Source organism: Chionomys nivalis, chromosome 1 (assembly GCF_950005125.1).
Source record: "Chionomys nivalis chromosome 1, mChiNiv1.1, whole genome shotgun sequence".
NCBI classification, from domain to species: Eukaryota; Metazoa; Chordata; class Mammalia; order Rodentia; family Cricetidae; genus Chionomys; species Chionomys nivalis.
The window spans coordinates 83,409,829-83,434,295 of NC_080086.1; the positions used below are offsets into that span (position 1 = coordinate 83,409,829).

A 24,467-nucleotide genomic window follows, 5' to 3' on the forward strand; every position below is an offset into this window, starting at 1 on the left:
CGAGATCACTCAGCGCTCCCGGGGTTCACTCTGTAATTCCACGGGTTGTTCGGGCCTGCTCCCAAAAAGATTTATTGTTTGGAGCACTTTCTGCTGAAGTTGCTGCCTTGGGCCTGCTCTGGCAGAGGTCTTGGCTCAGTTCTACTCTCTCAAAGGGCTCAGACTTGCACCCAGACCTGCAGAGGTCTCTGGTTCTGGCCTTCTCCCTCAGTGGTTGCTCCCTTGTACCTGCTCCTATGGAGTTTACTATCTCAGGCCTGCTCAGGCCTAGGTCACTGGCTCAGACCTGTTTCTGTAGATGTCCCTGGTCTGAGCCCGTTCCCATGGAGGTCCCTGGCTTGGGCCTGGTCTCACAAAGGTCTCTGGCTCTAGTCTATTCTCTCAGGGGTCCCAGAGTCATGCCATAACTCAGTTTTCAAATGAGAAAAATGGCAACAGCTAAATTTGCTGGCAGTTTACCCTGTGGCAACACTCTTCATCTAAATTCTCAAGACAGCCCCTATGATAAAGAGCTACCAACTTCATTTGACAGATGAGGAAGCCTTCTAAAGGGCCTGTTTATTAGAGATCACACAGCAGGGTTCTGTGGTAGATAGCCTAGTGCCGTGGTAACCCTTGCACACCATCTCCAGTCCCAGCAAGACATGAGGAGGAGAGGTGGTACCGAGAAGGGCCCAGTAGGCCCTTGAGACAGTACTATCATGGGACTGTCCTGGTTCCTCCTATTCCCCATTGCTAGTCTCTCTGTTTAGCTTTTTTTATCCAGGTAGAAGGTGTTACTATTCTAGAAATTTTGTTCTCATTGAAAGGAACTTTATTCCAGAAGGAACCCCAGTTCAGTCTCACCTCAAACACACTGCAAGTTTTCCTGTAGGGGAAGCTGGGTTGGAGCGACAGCAGCTGACTTCTGTGGTTGTACTGACTGATTGTACTCCAGGCTAAAGGCAAATTTATTAAGTAGGAGAGAAAATACACACACACACACACACACGCACACGCACAGCATGGTGTTGATTATTCTCTTTTTCAAGTGTGTTTGTCTTTCTCAAGTGCAGTTGTACTATAGTCAACCATTGTCTTATAGTTGCTGCTTATTTATTCTATTTGTTCAGCTTGTGTTTGACATCAAATGAATAGCATTGCCTGGCCTGGTTTGTTGCTCATTCATCACAGAACAATGCTTACCACATTCCAGATACTGTATTTGCATTGTGACTTTTAGGTAAATGAGATGTGCCTTTGCTTCAAGTAGATCACACCAAATAATCACACGTCAATCTAAGATCAGGACTGGGGTGAAGATAAGGCTTGCTATTTGTACTTGTGGTTTGTGTTCTTACAGGACCTTGATTTTCTTTGTGGCCTACTTTTCCACCTTCCAATAAAAAAGAGAGAAGTAATCACACATACCTTAAGTTTTTAACTAAATACTATGTGCAAATGAAACATGAGTTGATATATTTTAAAGTTAAGTTAGGAAATAAATTTTCTTAGTACTTTTTATCTTTTTCATTCCAAAGTATCCATCTTTTTTTTTACTTATGTGCCAAAGGGATACATGCTTGATTTTAAATAAAAGAAAACAGAAAATATTAGGTTATAGTGAAAAATAAAATTATCCTATAATTCTATTTTAAGAATTATTTATTGACTTTTAAAGATTTTTCTACAGTATATACCTGCATTTATGTGAAAATATGCTTTTCACCCCTCCCTCCATCAGTGCCTGTTGGGACATTAGACATCTGGTACATGAAACAGAACATCAGTTCTAACAGACAACAGATCTCTCTTTTCTGGAAGGTAAGTTTTCAATTTAAAACTCAAGGAGAGTATATACTTAACTGAGTAAGAGAACATTGTGGCTTCCGTATGGCCCTGCAGCTCAGACAATTCCATGATACCTGACGTAAATGTCATCAGCACTCTGGCCGAATTCCCTCCTCCAAAGTTCACATCTGTGCTTTGTCCCACTTCCACACCAGGCATTTCTGCCTCTAAACTATACCCTCTCATTTTGCCACCGTGCTTCCAAAACTGCTCAGCAGAGACTTTCTGTCTAACTGAGTCATCCTGGGGGAGGGGGGGGACACAAAAGATAAGAAAATTGTGCATGTGGATGTTTAGGAATTGTCCCCACAGTTATTCAAAGAGCAAAGGTTTTAAGAAATCCAAAATAACCAAAATGATAGTGGAAAGGAGCCCCACCCCCAGCAAGAACAACAGAACAGGAGAATCTGCCTTTCTTAAGAAGAACCAAAGCCGCTCCTGGGCTAAAAGTCACCGTGACTACCTCATTTAATTCTCACACCCCCAGGAGATAGACTCGAGATTCGCCTATCAGACGGAAAACCAGAGAAAGACAGTGCATGCCTAGGGTCATCCAGCCACTAGGTGGAGATGGAGACTTGAGAGCCTCCCTGAACCTTTTTGTACTACTTGATGAGCCATCTTTGTTGAGTCAAAATACTATTTGAGCTCAACTATCCACACACACTGTATATGCTGCATGCCCACAGGACACGTTTCCAAAGGAAGTGTACTATATTTTATTTCTCAAAGCTCCCCTCCAACTCCCACCACCACACACACAGTGTCCACTGCAAATGAAACTAATATTGCAGTTCATAATGAAGCTGCTTTCAAGGACAATGGTCAAAGTAGGATACACTGAGAGCTGTATTTGTAAATGAGACATCCAGCTTGGGTGTTTTATAATTAGGCCCAGCTGATGCTGCACTGGCAGGAGGGCTCGAGGGCAGGCATGTGAGTGTTTTTTAATAACACTAGAACAACCCAGAACTGCAAAAGGGGGCACCAAGGAAGTTCAAAGTAGAACTATCCCCCAGCCTGTGAAGACAGTGGCAGAACGAAAGGAAATGTGAAATTGGTCTTGCACTTTTGTAGGGTGTTTGCCTTAGAGGAACGAGTAGGTACTGAGTGGGTGGAGGCCCTGTAGGGAGGGAGTATGTGTGGGTGCAGGTGTAAGTGTGCTCACATACATATCCGTGAGTGGGTGCATTATGAGATTGTCATGTATATGAATGTGTTTGTATTTAAGAGATGAGTATGTATGGGGTAAGTATGTACATAGGAGTTCGTGACTATAAGGGAGTGATTGGGTGAGCATGTATGTAGGAATGTGTGCTTGCAGGTGTGTGTTTATATGAGTGTGTGAGGTTGTGAATGGGTAGAGGGTGGTGTACTGTGTGTAGATATGTGCCTGTATGAACGGTGGTGTGCTAAGGTGAGGAAGACTTTGTACAGAGTGCAATTTAAAGACGCCAGGGTGAGCTAAAGGGGAGCTAAAAATCTGAGGGTAACGATCTGAGGGGTAATAAATCTACTCACAACAGGAATCATCTGACCATGTTTCTTCATTCTTCCCTCTCCAATGCATCATTTCTCATTGTTCGCCCAAACTTGTTCTCCTTGTTCTACCTTGTTCTTAGTTCTACCCATTACTAATTCTCAGTCATATATATCCTTAAAACCAGCAATTCCTCAGCCCTATAGATTCCGGGCTGGAACTCTCTTGCCCCGTAGAAAAAATCAAATAAGGGTTTTCACAGAGAGAGAGAGAGAGAGAGAGAGAGAGAGAGAGAGAGATCCATGGGAGTGACTAGTACACATCTGGTGAACTCCTTAATTAAGAAAGTTATTTAAGAAAGGATGCCCTGTGGTTGCTGGAGGCTGTTGTATAGGTACAGCTTTCTAGTGTATACAATGGGCCAGAGAAATCCTGTGATTTTTGCATGGGAGCTGTTTCTTCTCAGCGGCTGCCATAGCCTAGTCATTGGTACATTATTTAAAAAAATATAAATAAAAAATAAAACAAACAATAAATAAGAAAGGAATTAAATCATCAGGGAATTCTAGAGGGGAAGGTTGGTTCCCTATACTACATTTTTAGGTGGTTAGAAAGGTTTAATTTCAGTAAACTTATGAATAGGACAAGGATTGTTTAAATCAGAGCGTCACTTTTCTCGGGATGCATAGAAGATACCGGGTAACTAGGCAACCTATATAACAGTCAGGTAGAAGTCAGGGCTCTAGATCAAATAGCACATACACCAGATGCTGCAGTTTCTACTGGCCTAGGTCTGGAATTAGACTTACTGCTCTAAGCAATGAAGAGACCCAGGCCTCTAAGTTATCAGTTCTGGGCTATGCTGTTATCAGCCGTTCTGATTATGGGTGTTGTGGGTCTTTCTCTGGGCTGCAGTTAATTACTTCTTCTGCTGTCCTTAAGAACAAAACATAATTAAAATCATCAGTAAACGGAGGTGAAAGTGAGCATAAGGAGTTAAGAATCTTTTAAGTGAGGTAAAACCAGAGCAGCAGCTTAAGCAGGTAATGCCTGGACCCTAAGCACTGACAAAATGCCTGCTGATAAAGATAATTGCAGGAAGGTAGTTAGATCTTTGTGCTTACCTAGGAAAGAGGAACAAGGCCTGGCAGAAGGAAATTGTTCCTCTCTAGTGCTGAGATTAAAAGCATGCACCAGTACTGCCCAGTTTCCAGGGCAAACTAGTGTGGCTACTTGGATTAAAGGTGTGTGTCACCGCTGCCTGGTCTGCAAGGCTAACCAGGGTGGATGTTTTACTCTCCGATCTTCAGGCCAGCTTTATTTATTAAAATACAAGTGAAATATCACTATATTTTAGTAGTTCTGATATCTTGTTAATCACAGCTGATTCTTCAGCCCCAGCTAACCAGAACCACAGGATCTTAATTCAAAAGCAACAAATGGACCTGACATAGTCTTTAAATTTCCCTCTGAAACTACACAAGACAGGCCTCCATCTTGTACACTAGTCTTAACATTATCTTCCAAGCTCATAAAGAACATCCCAGAGAGTTCTTGACATTCAACAGTTCTTCTAACACAAAGTTCCAAAGTCCTTCCACAATCCTAGATAGGTCACGGCAATACCACACTCCAGGCACGAATTTGTCTTAGGGCTACTATTGGCAATACAAAACACCATGACCAAAAAGCAAGTCAGAGAGGAAAGGGTTTATTTGGCTCAAACTTTCACAGTGTTGCTCATCACTGAAGGAATTCAGGACAGGAACTCAAACAGGGAGGGATCCTGGAGGTAGCAGCTGATGCAGGTCATGGAGGGGTGCTGCTTACTGGCTTGCTTCCCCTGGCTTGCTCACACAGCTTTCTTGTAGAACTCAGTACCACCACGACCTGCCCAGCCCCCATTGATTGCTAACTGAGAAAATGTATTACAGCTGGATCTCATGGCGGCATTCCCTCAATGGAGGCTCCTTCCTCTCTGATGACTCTAGTTTGTGTCAGGTTGACACACAAAACCAGTCAGTACAAAGAGCAACAGTAAAATCTTGATGGTTTGTTGTAAGATTCCACGCTCTCTTCTTTTCGCTCCAGGTCTTGCCCTATCACAGATGGACACAGCAGATGCAAAGACAGTCACTAATGGGAAGAAAGATTGCTCTTCCCCAGTTGCTAATGACACATTTCAGCTGAAAGGCAGGGGGTTCTGGTTAGTGAGCAGAATGTGGCCAATGACAAAAATGAGACAATTGGGGGCAGAAAGTTATCAAATTAGAAAGCAGAAACAGAAGGGGAAATAGAGTTTTATTTTCATGAAAAGCTCCCTCATTTTATAGCATTTCTAGATGCAAATTGGGATAGAAATCATGATGTCTGGGCAACACCCATGAGATTTCATTCTTGATTCAGTCAGCTCAGAAGCAGACCATCCAGGGAACCGGTCATGTGAGTACTAACTGGTCCGGCTAAAAGTCCATTCTCTAATCTAGATAGAGCTGTGATATCTGGTTCAAGTTCTGTTTCTCTGTCATGTGATCCATGTGTTTATGTGTGCCCATCCACATGTGTCTGTATGAACATGCATGTGTTTATAAGTCTGTGTGTGTGTGTCTGTGGTGTTTCTATGTATGTGTTTGTGTTATAATTTTTAATTTATTTTTGACAATTTCATACATATATATATAATGTTGAGATTTTTAAGTCATTAAAAAACACAGTGTATTATGCTGAGATTCACACCCATGTCTGTTGTCCACCCACTCCTGCCCACTAAACTCCTTGTTTCTTTTTTACTAGCCCTGCTCCTACTTTCTTGTCTTCTTTCACATGTGACCCACTGAATTTAATTAAGGTTGCATGCATAAGCATGGATACAGTGTGATTTACTGAAGGTTAAGCAATTCACCAGTGGCTACACCACTGAAGAAAATGACTCCCCTCCACAGCAACCCACTATCAATCAATTGCTCCTTAAGGAGGGGTAAGAACTCATGTGTCCCTCCCCTATCCTTGATAGAATGTTAATGGGCCTTATCTCACACGTATCTTCTTCAGGTGACCACAGCACTATTTCATGATTACAACTGTCATGTCCTTGTCTTTCCAGAAGACTGTTTTACAGCTCTCTTCCTCATCCCACATTCTTTCTGCTTCCTCTTCCCCATTTTCACTAAGCCTTGAAAGGAATGGTATAGATGTTCCATTTAAGACTGATTTTATATCCTGCCACTTTGTATTCTGCCATTTTGTTCATGGTTATCAGTTCCGGAAGGTTTTGTGGTAGAATATCTTATGTACTAAATCGTAATATCTGCAAATAGGGAAACTTTAAATTCTTCCTTTCCTGTTTATATTTACATTTATTTCCTTCTCTTGTCTTATTACTCTAGCTACGACTTTATCTTGAATAAGGGTAGGAAAATGGATACCCCTGTCTTGTTCATGATCTTAATAAGTTTGCATATATAGCCTTTTTTATATTGAGAGATATTTTTCTCCATCCCAATAATCTCCTGGATTTTTGTTTGTTTGTTGTTTGTTTTCCCATATGAAGTTGAGTATTATTCTTTCAAGGTCTATGAAGAATTGTATTAGGATTTTAATAGGTGTTGCTTTTAGTAAGATGACATTTTTACTATGTTAATCCTTCTGGTCCATGAACATGGGAGATCTTTTTCATCTTCTGATATCTTTTCCAATTTCTTTCTTCAAAATATTTGAAGCTTTTGTCATACAGGTCTTTAGAGTTACACCCAGATATTTTTTTTTTTTGGTTGTTTGCTTGCTTGATTGCCTTTTTTGAGAAAGGGTTTCTTCTCCATATAGCCTTCCTTGGCTTTCCTGAAACTCACTCTGTAAACCAGACTGGCCTTGAACTTGCAGAGATTCACCTTCCTCTGCCTCCTGAGTGCTGGAATTAAAGGCATGCACCGCCATTGCCAAGCAAGGTATTTTATATTATTTATATTATTTGTAGCTATTGTGAAGGGTGTTGTTTCCCTGATTTTTTTCTCACCTTATTTATCTCTTGTATATAGAAGGGATACTGATTTTTCTGAGTTAGTCTTGTATTCAACCACTTCACTAAAGGTGTTTGTCAGCTGTAGGAATTTCCTGTTAGAATTTTTGGGGTCACTTATGTATACTATCATATCATCTGCAAAGAGTGATAATTTGACTTCTTCCTTTTCAATTTGTTTCTCCTTGATCTTCTTTAGTTGTCTTACTGCTCAAGCTAGAACTTCAAGTACTACTTTGGATAGATATAGAGTGTACAGCTTTGTCTTGCTCCTGTTTTTGTAAAATTACTTTGAGTCTCTCCTTTGATGTTGGCTGTCTAATTGATGGATATTGCTTTTATTATGTTTAGGTATGTCCCTTGTATCCCTAATCTTTCCAAGGCTTTTGTCATGGAGGGGTGTTAAATTTTGGGAAAGGCTTTCTCATCATCTAATGATATGACCATGTGGTTTTGTTCTTTCGGTTTGTTTATATGGTGGATTACATTGTCAGAGTTTCATATGTTGAATCATCTGTGCATCTCTGGGATGAAACTTACTTGATATTGGTGGATGATATTTTTAATGTGTACTTAGATTTGGTTATGTTCATTTGATTCAAGAATTTTAAATTTTCCTTCTTGATTTCTTGAATTATACATTCATCATTCAACAGTGTACTGTTTAATCTCTATTAGTTTGTGTTTTTCTGTAGTTTCTCCTGCTGTTGATTCCTAGTTTTAATCTATTGTAGGAAGATAGAATACAAGAAGTTATTTCAATGTTTCCTTATTTATTGAGATTTGTTTTGTGTTCTAATATGTGATCTATTTTATATAGTTTCTTGGGCTGCTTAGAAAAAATATATAATAGTATTCTTTAGTGTTCAGATAGAGTCTACAGACTTCTTTCAGACACATTTGATCTATGATAAAAGTTAATTTCAGTGTCTCTCTATTTTTTGGCATAACCTATCTTTAAATGACAGTGAAGTCATTTGCTATGCTGTGTTGTGGTTAGTATGTACCTTTGCATCTAGTAATATTTGTTTTGTGAAACTGAGTGTACCTCTCTTCAACCTTGGGTAGTCTTGGGTTGCCATCTGTGGTCTTATATAATTTTAAATATGTCTTTCTAAGTGTTTTAGGCTTTTTGTTGTTGTTTTTGTTTTGTTTTGTTTCATGACAGACTTTCTCTGTTTAGCCCTGACTGTCCTGGATCTCACTCTGTAGACCAGGCTACCTAAAACTCAGATCCTCCATTCTCTGCCTCCCAAGTGCTGGGATTAATGGCATGTACCATGTTGCCTGGCTCTTGCTTCTGACTTTTAAAGTTTCTATGTTTGCTATGCCTTCAGCACAACATTCTTCTCCTTCATTTTCTCCCATAGTATACATCTGCTTCTATTGGCATCTGAGGATGAAGTGCTGTATGTGTTCTTTAGCAAGGTGTTTTTAACCTCCCGTACACACTTTCCTCATGAGTAAACTTAAGATAATACTAATGTATAACACATGAGGTTGCCATAAAGATTCACGAGGTAATTATGAAAGTCAGGATCACATTTCTGTTATGAGGCAAACATTGCGCAAGCCCATAAGGACACAAAGGTGAGCTGATAGTCTGCAGGAGCTGGGAGAACACAAACCTGGAAAGTTTCAGTGGAGTGGTGCTTAAAACTTGAAATCCAAATTAGAACACAGCTGGTATGCGCCTGTAGTCCCAACTTCTAAAGAGGCTAAAGTAGGGGGATCATTAAGTCTAGGAACTTAAGGTTAGCCTAGGCAACATAGAGAGACCTCATCTCAGGAAAGCAAACAAACAACAATGAACCCTTCCTGTTATTTCTACACTTTGGATTGGGGTTGCTTATTGTAAGTCACGAATTCCAAAATGAAAGTACTCAGTTTGTGTATGGGGAGGGTTGTTGTTGTTGTTCTTTTACACTTATTTATTTGGGTCATGTGCATGTGACATTAATATAATTGATGTTTATTCTCTTCTTCCACCATGTGCATTTTAAAAATTGAACTCAAGTGATCAGGCTTGTCAGCAAAAGCCTTTACCCACTGGGCTGTCCTGCCAGCCCCGTATTCTGTTAACTCACAAATTATATGGACTTTGTGATCATTTATGACATTAGTAGGAATTTCATAGACAGCTAAAAAACAAGTCAAGAATTTTGACTATCCTTATTTTCAAAATAGGGATATTATGTCTCAGAGCGATAAAATAACTGTGTGCAATAGATGTTACACAGAGACGTGGGAAAATCAAAGATGCTTCCTACTGCGATTCGAGGGTGGGGTTACAGTTCAGCATGAAGAGCATGTACCAGCACGCACAGGGCCTGTATTCAATCCCCAGCGTCACCCATGCACAAAACCAGCAAGGATCCAAAGCTAACACAAAAGGAAAGGAGAGTTGTGGCTAATGTGCCCTACGCCTGAGCTTTCAAAAGGCTCTTGATTTCTGCTGCTCTTCTTTGACATGAGCAAAACTCTAATGGCCTTCCCTTTCTGTGATTAGGTTTCTTCTTTTTATTATTTGTACTCAGTGGTACTAGAAGGGATCCAGGTGTCAGAAACCCTACCAGGATTGGCAACTGCACACTCCAGAAAACGCCCCTCCCTGACATCCACCAGGGGGCGTTCTATAGACTCATAAGTCTTCTCTCTAGGTGTGGCTTGAGCTGCTTGCTCAGCTGCTCTAACCCAGGCTCACACCTCAGAAAGGGAAGCAAGAAGATCTAAACATAACAAGGAATGTCAAGCTCGTGATTAACAAAATGTTATTTTCTCCCTTATCACCTTCTCAAATGAGTAGCATTGGAGTACGAATATGTTTATCTGCAGAGTCAGTCAGTCCCTCAGGATGGCTATCTTCAGAGTTCACAGCTTGTCTCCCATGACTCAGAGCCTTCTGGCTCTTCAAGAAAAACGCCTGTCCCCACCCTTCCCAAATTGCTAAATGCATACCTTCTGTTAACGCTGTGTGTTGGAATGCATCATAACACCATAGCTAGAGAAGGTGTTTTGCGACTTTGAGCTGGGAGAGTGACTGGGGTTCCATCTGTAAATCGCAGCAGCCTGAACCTCCTCCCTGTCTCATTTACATTTACTTATTCTGTGTCATGAGGGAACAACACACCACAGCAGAGGGAGAAAAACACTATAGATGAAAGCAAGTGTCGGTTACAGAAAGGCATCCATCCCCTCAGCTATCTCTCGCTGCACCCTTTCCTGCCAGCCCTATATGTTCAGAGATAAGTGTATCTATCACACACTGTCCCAAGCTCTCTCCACCAAGTCCTTGCTCAGAAGTTAACTGCTCACACAGCGCCATTCCTGCCAGAGGATGACTTCCCTAAAAAGCATCTATTTCATCTATGTTGCTTTTCTCCTCTGATGAAGGTCAGATTTATTAATATGATGTTTGTTAGAACATCAGACTTTAAAAAACATTTGCATAGCTGGGTGTGGTGGCACACACCTATAACCCCAGAGACAGGAACACTAACAAAAGTTTGAGGGTCAGTCTGGTTTATGCAGGTCTGTTCTAAGACAGCTAGGGCATCACAGTGAGATCCTGTCCAAAAAACACACACACAGAAAAAAAAAATACACACACCAAAAAAAACTGGGGAACATAATTAAAAGCAAGCAAATGCTTATGTAATCTTCACAACAGGCAATGAGATTGACTGTGATGGACATAATGGACACCTGAAATGATAACTTCAGGGAAATGCTGAAGATTCTCCAAAGACTCCCCATCAGCGCTGTTTTCACCCAGTACACTGGACCAGGCTAAGATCTAATTTAGGACACATGGACCAAAAGTTTCCCCCAATAGACTTGCATTAACTAAGCTCCAGAAATGGCAATATACAAAGCTGAGTTTTGATTAATTACAGTAAAAATGTAGCTAGTGGGCCAATCAGAAGACTTGACTTAGCAAATCAGAACATTCTCTCTCCAGTACTAAATGTCTCAGAATCCAAATTGCAATCAGGACGGCAATTTATTCAAAGTGGAAGAATTGAAGTACACCAGCTTTTCATGCCCAAACACTTCTGACAGATAAACTGCATGGAAAATCAAATTATGCAGCCTCTTCGTAAGCGGGGCATTTGCTGGTTTTCAGGTGTGTCTTCCAGTAAATGGTCTCCTGCCATGAATGGATAGCTGTGCCCAAAAAACTATGCAACTTAAGTCTGTTAGCCAAGCCTTCTTCCCGCAGTAGGCAGGGATGGGCATTGCCAGGGTTAGATTTCACAGCTATTCAGGTCTGTGTTTCCATTTGCCATGGCCATTGTACAAAACAAGAGAAAAATAACAGTTTCTGCTTACTGTGTGACTTTGTTCCCAAATGATCTCAATCAGAATTTTGCAGTTTGGAGCTAGGTTCCTAGCACAGATGGCTAATTCAAGTTCCTAAGGGTCATTTTACTGCTTTAGCTCCTGAAAGTGGCGGTTTTGATGTTTCAAGCAGTCTTGCACTTTCTGTATTTAAAAAGGCATCCTCACCAGGAGGCAGTGGAACACACCTTTAATCCCAGCATTTGGGAGGCAAAGGCAGGTGAGTCTGAGGCCAGCCTAGTCTACAGAGTTCTGGGACAACCAAGGCCGCATAGAGAAACCCTGTCTGAAAAAACAAACGAACAAAAATGAACCCTCTCCCACCACTCTCCACCCATGCCTGGCTTTCTCTGAGTGTCTCTCTGTGTCTGTCCATGAGTGTGTCCCTTTGAGCATCTCTTTGAGTATGTCTTTGTGTGTCTCCCTATGAGCATGTTTCGCAAATTTAAAAACAAAAATCCAGAGGAACTGAGTGTTTGCCCCAAGATCTGAGTGTTGGTAAATTCTCAGCTCAGAGCCGGTGCTGCTACAGTCAGACTTCACAGCTTTCCTACGAGGTATTTACCATCAGTAAGCTTCATTTTGAAGAAAGAAAAATCAGTGTGTTTTAAAGAATTATCTTTTGAAAATGTTAAGCATTTTTTTTTTACTAAATAGAAGGTGTGAGATTGTGAATCACTGAATGAAAGTGTACAGTGGAGATGAGAAGATATAAATAAATAAAGCACTTAGAGTTAGTGGCCTGCATCCGTGTCGGGTGGTTCCGGCACAAAGAGCATCCATGATCTTGTCTGAGAGTAAGGCTATGTACCTATGTTCTTTTGCAGAAACTGAGTACCTCAGAGGCAAGGGGGAAAATCCTCCAGTACCAGGTGACCTTACAGGAGGTAACAAGAAAAATTACACTGCAGAACATTACAGCACACACCTCCTGGACGGGGGTCATTCCCAGAACTGGGGCTTGGACTGCATCTGTGTCTGCAGCCAGTTCAAAAGGCTCTTCTGCGCCCACTCGTATTAACCTAGTGGATCTATGTGGCACTGGTAGGTACCTAGTCACCTTAACACTGCCTGTGGGAAGTTCTCTCCCTCACCTTCTCTTTCCTGCAGGTGCACGCCAGAGTGTGGTATGAGCTGCCAAGAGTTTAAACTTTGGAGTCAACAGCTGCCTTTTCCTGTTACCTTGGCAATGTCCTTGAGCAAATGAATTATAATTAATCCTCTGAGCTTCAATTTCTTCATAAGATGGAGATTATACTTACTGTCTTGCAAACCACTGTAAGATTACAATCTTACATATGTATTAGTAACATTATATTAGAGTAATATTTTCCAATTAGGCTAGTTTTTACAAATTCAATAATAATATATATATATTGCTAAATTCTGGACCAAAAAATGGACTTATATTTAAAAACTGAGTATTAAAATGAAATTGTGATCTTAGTGAAATTGTGATAAAGTTTTGTTCTTTATTATATACATTTAAATATGTATCTAGTTGTCATCAAGAAAAAAATATCAACTAGATGTAGAGTCTCACATTTATAATCATATCTTCTGTAATTATTTCCTCAAAGAAAAGACCATGATTAGCTAAGAAAGGGGTCTTATGCTATGTCTCAAGGTCTGCACTGTAAAAAAGAAAAAGAAAAAGTCTAAACAGGATAAAACACTGTATTTGGGCCCTCTCTTACAACTTAGTATCATATTGTTATGTATACATGGGTTCAGCAATCATCAGTTTGAAGAAATTTCTGCCAAAAGATTATATTATTTTTAAGATGTTTTATTTTATGTGTATATGTCTTTTGCCTGCATGAATGACTGTATACCATTTGTATGCAGTGCGTATGGAGGCTGGAGAGGGCATCAGATCCCCTGGAACTGGAGTTACAAATGGTTGTGAACCTCCATGTTGGTGCTGGGAACCTATCATGGGTCCATTACAAGATCAGCCAGTGCTATTAATGGCTGAGTCATCTCTCCAGTCCCAAAACATTAATGTTTTAGATGCAACATTAAATCTTGATTATATTTAAAGAACACAGCTAGAAGAAAATACCAGTAAACATGGGTATCAGCTCGATTTAGCATTTGCGTTAGGAATTGCTCCTTAGAGTCGGTCTGACTGAAGGCCTGACTACTGTGGCTCATTTACCCTCTCACATGATAGCGCAGGGTGGTGACATCAGTCAGTCTCAAGGCTCCTCTCTCTTTCCCTCTGCCAAAGCTGACGTTTGTCCTCACATGGAAATGGTCCAAAGGCTGCCAGAGCTCTAGTTGTTTCTTTGTAGGCAGCAGAAAGAGAGGAGGCAGAAGGGAGTGGCCCCAGTGTGCAGGAGCTCACCTCAGTGCACAGCAACTTTGCACTTGCTGCTACTTGCTGGCCCTCACTACTCACCAGACCACACCCAGCTGCAAAGAAGGCTCAAGAGCCACGTTTCTGGCATCCTTGCTATCATCCTGAAGAAGATGAAAAGTTGTTTGGTAGGAAAAGCACCCAAGGAAAAAGCGTGAAGGGAAAGATGGATTCTCTAACTATGGGGAAACCCTTCCAAGTCATACACAGTGAAATAATTTTATCTTAAAAACACCGTAAGTGATAGGTGTGATAGTGAACACCTGTAACCCAAGCAGGAGGCCAAGGCAAGATGTTGGCAAGTTAGAAGTCAGTGTAGACTCTGTAGTAAGATCCTGTCTCAAAAAAAAAAGAAAAAAATGCAAGTAAAGCTTAAACTGCAAATAATAGCTTATAAATAAATATGTGTGTATGCATCATATATATTATATATGTGTGTATCACATATATATGTATGTGATATATATCACATTTTAGCAGAGTTGATATTGTCTATATATTTGTCTATATTAATCTTTTTAATTAATTTTTAATTAATTTGTACTTTTTTCAAATACATAGAATATCAGGGATATAAACACACAACTCAAAAAAAAAAAAAAAAGAAAGTATGAGAGCCCAGCCTGTATAGTTCAGAGATCGCTTTTAATATACACAAGACCCTAAGGTTAATCCCCATTGCATCTCCATGACCCCCCAATTGTGATAGGAAAAACAGAGATATAAAAATGCTTAACTTAGTTAGCAATTAATGAGATGTAAATTTTGAAAAAACTTGAAAAGTCAAGTCAAACTGACAGAGTGAGAAGAACGAATGTGCTCCATGTTGGTGAAAATGTCTTTGTGTGCTGTTGAGGGTGTGTGTAAACTGGTACAACTTTCTGGAAAACAATTTGTCAGTACATAAAAATGCTAAATATGAACATGCCTTTTGACCAGAGAATTTCACTGTTCAATATTCCAGACCAGCCTGGGATGCAGAGTGAAACTGTCTCAAAAATAAATAAGAAAGAAGGGAGGCAGGGAGGGAGGGAGGGAGGGAGGGAGGGAGGGAGGGAGGGAGGGAGGGAGGGAGGGAGGGAGGGAGGGAGGGAGGGAGAGAAGTTTATCCTCAAGAAATAATAGAATGTTAGAAGTGTAAATGCAGACGTTCATTGAAACTGCTTGAGGGCTGACTAGGTGGCTCTTGTCTGAGTCTGACATCCTGAGTTCAATCCCCAAGACCCCACAAGGTAGAAGGAAAGAACTGACTCCCTCAAGTTATCCTCTGACTTTCAGACCTGTGCTATGGTACATGTACATGCACAACATGTGCATAAATAATAGATTTTTTAAAAGAATTTTTCCTTGAAGCAGTATAACAATATAGCTGACCTAAACATACAATAGAGAACAGACTGTTAAATATGTCTGACCTTTGCCTATCTTAATCACACCCTAGCATGTCACTAACTGTTCGGTGGGAAGATTACATTACAAGCAACAAAGTAGTCTCTTAAAAGGATACATGGTCCCAGCATATGAAAGGCAGAGGCAGGCAGAACCTCATGAGTTCAAACACAGCCTGGTCCACATAGGGAACTCTAGGCCATACAGGAATACAGAGAGAGATAGCACGCACACACACGCACACACACACACACACACACACACGCACACAGATAATTCCACTTTAAATCTACATTTATATGAGCAGATTTCTTTCTATACTTAAAAACAAAAAGCAGAGCTGGACAGTGGTGGCGCACACCTTTAATCCCAGCACTTGGGAGGCAGAGGCAGGAGAATCTGTGAGTTCGAGGCAAGCCTGGTCTACAAGAGTTAGTTTCAGGGCAGGCTCCAAAGCTATAGCAATACCCTGTTTCAAAAAACAAACAAACAAAAAGCCTAGTAGAAGCCATGGATATATTAACAGAGGTCATTTTTGCATCATTGGATTACCAAAATTTTTTCTTCAACGCCCTCCACCTTTTGATACATTTTTTTTTCCTTTAAAAAATCTCATTTAAGCTGGGTACTGTGGTACATACATTTAATTCTTCCTCTTGGGAGGCAGAGGTGAATGGATCTCTGAACCAATCTGATCTACAGAGCAAGATCCAGGATGTCCAGGGCACCATAGAGAAACCTTGTCTTGAAAAGCCTTAATATTTTATTTTTTTCCATTTATTGATTTAGTATCTATGTTTGTGTTCATGTCACAGTGTGCCTGTTGGTCAGAGGACAACTTTTAGGGGTGGGTTCTCTCCTTCCACCAAGTGGATCTTAGGGATCAAATTCAGGCTTAATAGCCGGTATCTTACCTGCTTAGCATCCTACACCCCCTGTTGTTTTTCATATTTCATGTTTCTCCTCTGTGGATAAGTATTGTACATAGACTTTTTAAAGATTGATTTGTTTTTGTTTGTTTGTGTGTTTTACCTATGTAAAACATCCGTGTATATGCATAGCACAACTGTGCTTGGTGCCTAGGGAATCGGAGCCCTGGCACTGGAGTTACATACAAATGGTCGTGAACTGCCATGCAGTGCTGAGAAGCGAACCAGGATCATCTGCAAGAGCAGCAATTGCTCTTCAATGCTAAGCCATCTCTCTGGCTCCTATACACAGCATTTTTTAAAAGTGGATTCTGCGGTGGCATTGTGTTGTTTTTAAGATGAGCTACATCAAAATTAGCCACGGTGGCTGGTGCTGGCCTGTCATCCCAGCTGTCAGGAGGCTGAAACATGAAGGTTTTGCATTTGAGAATGGCCTGAGCTACATAGCAATCTCAGCTACACATTGAAATCCATTATCAAAAACCCACTGTTGATGGGGAGATATCATAGTAATTATAGAACTTTCCATGCAAGTATGAGCACCTGAGTTCAATCCCCAGAACTGACATTTGAAAAGCCAGGCCTGGTTGGCATGACGATGTATGTTTGTAATCCCAGACTGGGAGGCAATGATCCATGAATACCTGGAGCTTGCTGGGCAGCCAGCCTAGCCTACCTGGTGGATAACAGGTCAGTGAGAGTCCGTCTCAAAAACAAAAGGTGTTTGAGACCTCAAGAACACCATCCAAGGCTGTCCTCAGACATATGCACATACACCTACACGTACATACACGAACATGTACAGAATGCACACACATACATATAAAATCCAGTAACTAGGCATGTATCTCAATAGTACAGCATTTTCTTAACAATGGCCTAGATCCATAACAGAACATGAAAGTAGAGCACTCATCTATATAAAATACATAAATAAATAAATCTTTAAAAAAAAAAAAGATTGCTTCTTCCCAGATGACACAACTTTGTATCAAGTTGACAAAAAACCTGGAGAGCACAGTGGCCCACACAGATGTCAGAGACTGTGGCTCAGGAATGTGAAGTAAAATCCAGTGTGAGGATACAATATTCTGAAAATATCTCTTACGTAGTAAGAGACTGGTACTTTTACTGGACCTCACAGCCAGAGTTAACAATACACCATGAAGTCACGTAAGCCTACTGTGTACTCAAGCCTGCCTTTTACAAGAACAATATAATAAACCAACCTTACTTGTTTTGGATTTCCCATGTAATAAATGTCTAGCACCTAAGCCCCTGCGTAAGTGTAATTGTAAATTATGTACTCTTCCATGCCCTTGACCCAGAGAAGGCATGTGTATCATTTGCTGAAAGCAGAAATACAGACAGACGTTGAAAGCCACCTCCTAAAATCTACTATGAAGATTGAAAGCAACCATTTATGGATATTGCTTAATAAACAATGATGTTTGTTATCTGGGTCAGTCGGGATCAGGTGGAGCCAGAGGCAACCCCTTGTACAACTCTGTTAAAGATTTCTGTTAAGTATCCCATTCCTTCCCTGTGTGATGCTTTCTGTGCTGTTCAATAAATACAGACTGAAGAGGCAGACACACATACAGACACAGTCAGACACCATTCATACACACAAGGACACGTACAGTACATACAGACACATATAACAGACAGACACAGAGACACATTCAGCTCGTATGACAGACACACAGGCATAGACAGAGGACAGAGAACATGAAATAGAAAATTAAAATCTCCTTTAATCCCAGCACTCGGGAGGCAGAGGCAGGCGGATCTCTGTGAGTTCGAGACCAGCCTGGTCTACAAGAGCTAGTTCCAGGACAGGCTCCAAAAACCACAGAGAAACCCTGTCTCGAAAAAACCAAAAAAAAAAAAAAAAAAAGAAAAGAAAATTAAAATCTGTAAATCTGTTCTCACTCTTGGTTAAATGAGGAAGTGTTTTTCTCTCCTTAATTTGATACTGATGCATTAAAAAAAAAAAACGCTAATGAAAATAATCCAAGCAATCCAAGAACAGACACCCAGCAAGCAACAGAGCAGGACAGAGAACGTAGCTAGAATATTCTGATTGACGCTAAGGAAGTAATTTCATTTTGTGGTTTTTCTGAGACAAGGTCTCACTCTGGAGCCTAGGCTGGCCTCGATCTCACAAAGTTCCACCTGCTTCTGCCTCCGAGTGCCGGGATTAAAGGTGTGTGTCACCATGCCTGACATAAAGATGGGAGTCTGAGAGGTGACTGAGAGAAAGGGAAGACGGCAGTCTGGCGAACATCCTAGAGAAGGAATCACTGACTGGTGCTGGTAAGAATAATGACCCAGAGGCTGAAGGACTGCAAGATGCAAGCTGATTTCCTTGCAAATTCCAGATAAGGCAGAGATGAAAAAGACAACCTCAGACAAATGATCCCGCAAATTGTAGCACTCAATATTTATGGAATAAATAAATTTTACTCTAAAACAATATCCTCGGGCTGATGAGATGAGTTGCAGGAAAGGAAACTGCCAGGCCTGACGACTTGAGTTCTAGCCCTGAGGCCATTATGGTGAAAGGGGAGAACCAACTCCTCAGGGTGTCCTCTGACCTCCACACATATGCTTTGACACTGCGTGTAAGTACACACACACATACAAAATAAAACACGCACAAAAATAAAGGCAGTCATAATAACATTCCGAAAGCTAGAGCTAGCTTACCCCAACCTCTATGCTTTTTTAAGAATGCCCAGGCACAAACTACTTTACAATTGAACCTTGAAAAAATACATAACCTTATTTTATTCAAGTCATGTAGATAATATAAAATAGGGAAAGCTGTCCAATCCATTTTATGGAATCAATTTTATGATCAATTTTATTTTATTGATAAAAGCAAATAAAGACAGTACAGGAATGATTAATGTTTAATCACTTATGAATAGAGACACACAATATAAATAAATTATTGGCTATTTAAATGTATATAGACATATATTAAAAATTAGTGCCAAAGCCGGGCAGTGGTGGCGCACGCCTTTAATCCCAGCACTTGGGAGGCAGAGGCAGGCGGATCTCTGAGTTCGAGGCCAGCCTGGTCTACAAGAGCTAGTTCCGGGACAGACACCAAAGCTACAGAGAAACCCTGCCTCGAAAAACAAAAAAAAAAACAAAACAAAAAAAAAAAAAAAAAAAAATTAGTGCCAATAGTTCCAACTTTCAGGTAAGCATATACAGCATTTGAAAATGATTACTCTGTCCTAAAACAAGTAAAAAAGAGACAAACTAAAAAGGCAACAATGTCCTCTTCCTTCCCTCCTCCCAACCCACTGCAGATAAAAATAAATGTCTGGCCAGGTAGTGGTGGCGCACGCCTTTAATCCCAGCACTTGGGAGGCAGAGGCAGGCGGATCTCTGTGAGTTCAAGGCCAGCCTGGTCTACAAGAGCTAGTTCCAGGACAGGAACCAAAAGCTACAGAGAAACCCTGTCTCAAAAATCAAAAAAATAAAACAAAATAAATGTCTGTACATAGGAAACTTCTTTTGTTGTCACTAAGAGCCTTTTGCTTTATAGGTTTTTTTTCATTTTTTTTATTCTTTTTTAATTAAAATTTCCAACTGCTCCCCGTTTCCCATTTCCCTCCCCCTCCTCCCACATATTGCCCCCTCCCTCCGCTCCCCTCCCCCTATCCCCACTCCTCTTCTCCTCCCCCCAGTCCATTCCCCCTCCCTCTTGATACTGAAGAGCAGTCCAAATTCCCTGCCCTACAGGAAGACCAAGGTCCTCCCACTTCTATCTAGGTCCAGGAAGGTGAGCATCCAAACAGGCTAAGCTCCCACAAAGCCAGTTCATGTATTAGGATCGAAACCTAGTGCCATTGTCCTTGGCTTCTCATCAGCCTTCATTGTCCGCCATGTTCAGAGAGTCCAGTTTCAACCCATGCTTATTCAGTCCCAGTCCAGCTGGCCTTGGAGAGCTCCCAATAGATCAGTTCCACTGTCACAGTGGGTGGGTGCACGCCTCGTGGTCCTGATTTCCTTGCTCATGTTCTCTGCTTTATAGGTTTTTATTATTCTTCAATTAAATGTTTCATTCTTAGGGTATGAAGGCTTTTTTTCTAGCCAGTAATATTTCCATTATTAATTGGAATGCTAGCATAAAATACCTTTCATTTCTACTTAAGAAGATTTTTTTCTATTATTTTTATTACTGTGTATTCATAAGTTTCGTTATGATATTTTCATATGTGTTTGCCATGTACTTTGATCATATTTACTCTTCGCATTAGTCAATTCTTCTTCAACTCATAGGAGAAGTAAAACCCCAGGGAAGTCACTGCCCCCAGAATTGAAAGAAAAGGTGAATATCAAAGGATTAGCAGGTAGGATGTGTCTGCACAGTTTACAATGCAGACACACCATCCCTGGAAAACAGAAATAAATAGCATTTCCTTTCTTAAAAAATAACCTTTCTAACTTATACTTTGGACTGAAACCCTAAACATAAAAAGCCAATAGAAGACAATGTAGTTGAATGTGTTCATAGCCCCAGCATGGTGGAAATTTACAAACAAGACTCAGAATCAAAACTGTGGTAAATTTACGAGTACCACTGTAGATAACAAAGTTGTCAGAGAAGTAACTGACTGCATTAAGAGTAGAAAACTGGATAGTAATTAGATTCATCAAAGCTACTTGCAGATCAGAAAAAGGCAGAAACACACAGGAAAACGAGCCAAGTCTACTAATAGCCAAAGAAGGAAAGTCAGTGAGTAGTTTGGACTCATGAAAGTCAAATCCCTAATCATGAATGATTTTGTATATACATATCAAATTGATAAGCAGAAAGGGAAATAGAAAGTGTAGGTGAGGTGAGAGCCCTCATGCTAGCTACCCTTGGTGAAGTGTCAACGTGCTCTTTCATTGTCTTACCTTCTGTGTGTTTGTACAGTTTCTTGCTCGGGCTGGGCAAGGGCTACACTCCCGTCTCATCCATCTGTTTTGGAGATCAGTCAGAGGGACACTCCCTAGCCAAGCAGTCCTGTGCATGTACATCCTGGATGGTCTTGCGCATGCTCAGAGGTGCTGCAGTGTCACTGTGTCATTGTGTCACTCGAGAGCAGAGGAGAAAGGGGCTTAGCAGAAGTGGGAAGGAGTGGGCTAGGTTTACATGAAGAAGGAGAATGAATCCATTCCAGAAACAAAACTAAGTGTAAAGGTTTGACAAAACATGGTGTGATTTGTGACACAAGCAAAGGGTCACACTACTTCTCAGCAATATATTTACGTTTAAGGAGACAAATGGGCAATCATTAAAAGGGTGTATATTACATTTAACAGAGTGAGCACTTTGAGGGAATTCAGTAAGTAAATACAAATAGAAATAAATCCACAAAGAAAGCTACCCTGGATTATAGAGCAAGCTGCTGAGGCTAATCCTCCATGGACTGAAAAGCATGAACTTAAACCTTGACCTGGAAGTCCCTAAAGAGAGCCTGATGATTTCTAAAACTTAGCTGGGATAAGCTGTCGTGTGTTATTTTAGTGTGTGTGTGTGTGTGTGCGCGTGTGTGTGTTCATGTATGAGCAGATGCATGTGTGCACATGTAGCCACAGGATAACTTTAGGTAGGTGTTATTCCTTAAGCACGATCTATCTTGCTTTTTGTTTGTTGTTGAAAAAAAAAAAGTCTCTCACTTACTACGTAGGCTAGTTAGGCTGGCTGGACATTCCAGGAACCTTCCTGTCTCCACCTCCACAGGACTGGGCGTACAAGTGTGCAGCACCATACCAGCCACACCTGGCTTTCCCCCAGTGGGTTATGGTGATTGAATTAGCATCCTCAAACACTTGACTGACTGCGACGTCTCTCCAGTTCCCATTTTTATCTTCATCCGTTCTGATTTTGTCCTTCCTCTTCCTCACCTCCAAAGGGCTGCTGGCTCCTTCCTGGGTATCTGCTAAGTCAGAGAACATGGACAACATTGTGGTGACCTGGCAGCCTCCCGGGAAAGCCGTCTCTGCTGTTAGAGTGTACATAGTGGAATGGAGGGCTCTAGAACCAGGAAGGAATGTGAGCTTTCCCCTACACTGGCTGCGGATCCCTCCCAACAACACGTCTGCTCTGATTTCAGGTACCTCACTGCTCACATTTCTTCTAAAGAGCCACTAAATTCCCATTTGTTTGACGGGTTGTCTAGTTTTATGTCAACACGTTAACAAGTTAGAGCTGTCTGAGAATAGATAAAGAGGGAATCACAATTGAGAAAATGCCTCCCTAAGACTGGCCTGTAGGCAAAACTGTGGGGTCTTGTCTTAATAATTGATGTGGGAGGGCCCATCCCAGGTGGCACCTCTGGGCAGGTGGTTCGTGCTATTAAAAAAGCAGACTGAGCAAGTTGTAAGGAGCAAGCCAGTGAGCAGCACTTTTCCACGGCTCAGATACTGCTTCTAGAACCACACCATGAATCCGGCCCTGACTTCCTTGGGTGGTAGACTACAAGCAGTGAGATAGAATAAGCCTTTTCCTCTCAAGGCTGCCTTTGGACATGTTGTTATATCACAGTGGTAGAAGCCGAGACATTTGGGGAGACAAAGCAATTTTGTCTTCAATTACAGAGGGTTACATGTTATATTAGAATCCTAAACAGTGGGAACCTAGCGTCCATCAAGACTGCCCTGTAAGCCAGAAGTGGTGGTGCATGCCTTTAATCCAGGACTTGGGAGGCAGAGACACGTGAATCTCTGGAGTTCAAGGCCAGACTGGTCTACATAGTGAGCTCAAGAACAGCAAGAGTTACATAGTGAGTCTTGAAAAACAAATAAATAAGGGCTGGAGAGATGGCTCAGAGGTTAAGAGCCCTGGATGCTCTTCCAGAGGACCTGAGTTCAATTCCCAGCAACCACATGGTGGCTTACAACCATCTATAAATGAGATCTGGTGCCCTCTTCTGGCCTGCAGGGATACATGCAGGCAGAACATTGTCTACATAATAAATATTAAATAAATATTTATAAATAAATAAATAAATAAATAAATAAATAGACAGCCCTCAGGACTAACTTGAGGACCAACTGACTGAAGAAGGCTTATGTTTTTGGGAGAATTATATCCCCTAGCACCATGCCCAATAAGATAAAAGAATAATTGAACCAAATAAATATGGCAGAAACCTAACAAAGATACATTTATCTTTGTAAAGTCATTTAACTCAAAACAATTTTGTGCACTGGGTCATTATTTTTATGCAAGATAAGATATGATAAGAAAATTCTGAAATTATAAGATACATAATTGCTTCTGAGGCATTATTTTAAACCCATCATACAGATGGCAAAACCAGGAGATCCTCATTCCCAATCCTGCTATTTGTCATTTGAACTGTTATATGAAAATTGGGATCTCTATTCCTAAGTGATGTTTCTGTCAGGGGTTGCAAAAAAGTGAGAAAAAGTATCTGAAAGCACATTAAAAGGACTAGAGAGAACCTAATGTCAATTTAAATGTAAGTTCAGTATTGTGGTTCATGGTCTGGCTATATAGATCTTAGGCAGATTTCTGCTATGCCCCTCTTTCCTCATTTGAGTGGCTATGAGGACTGACTGTATTAATATATGGAAAATGCTCTGAACAGAGTTTAACATATTTCAAGTACTAAATAATTTAGCTTCCAAGGAATTGCTACTAAATGTGTCAGAAATAAGAACTGAATAGATTTACAAGCTCAAAACACTAAACTACATTGTTGTTCCACCATGAGCATCATTACTCCTCTCTAGGGATGCATATAAAACCTGCTTAATAAGGTTTACTTGAAGAAAAATATCGTATTATACAATAACATATGAGCTGGTCCTTGACTGGGTGCCTCTTATATGGCCTGCCTGCCCAGGTTTCTACCAGTATACAAGGCTGCATACAGTGAGCACCCAGAGAAAAAAGAGCAAGCCACTGAGAATCTAGAACTTTTCATTTGGAAACCATTTATCCCATAGAAGAGAAATTTATAAGGTATAAGACAAGCGGTTTGATTATTTTTGCCAGTTTCATTATCTATACATCCAAAAGTATATGTGCATTTCCTTGGTTGCTCGGGAAAGCAAGATTCAAACCCTGAAAGGAAATTATAA

The 24,467-nt window shown here is 40.8% G+C and overlaps 1 protein-coding gene and 1 non-coding gene across 2 annotated transcripts in view; both read left to right on the forward strand.

The window, feature by feature from the left end:
• Il12rb2 (interleukin 12 receptor subunit beta 2) overlaps positions 1–24,467 on the forward strand; it is a 75,014-nt gene that overhangs the window by 34,412 nt on the left and 16,135 nt on the right. The window contains exons 8-10 of the mRNA XM_057781132.1: positions 1,724–1,803; positions 12,494–12,710; positions 22,271–22,471. Coding sequence (XP_057637115.1) covers positions 1,724–1,803; positions 12,494–12,710; positions 22,271–22,471 — 498 coding nt within the window. The remainder of the gene's footprint in view (positions 1–1,723; positions 1,804–12,493; positions 12,711–22,270; positions 22,472–24,467) is intronic.
• LOC130889886 (small nucleolar RNA SNORA84) lies at positions 3,675–3,807 on the forward strand. The gene has a single exon (XR_009058657.1). It is a non-coding gene; the product is annotated as a small nucleolar RNA SNORA84 (small nucleolar RNA).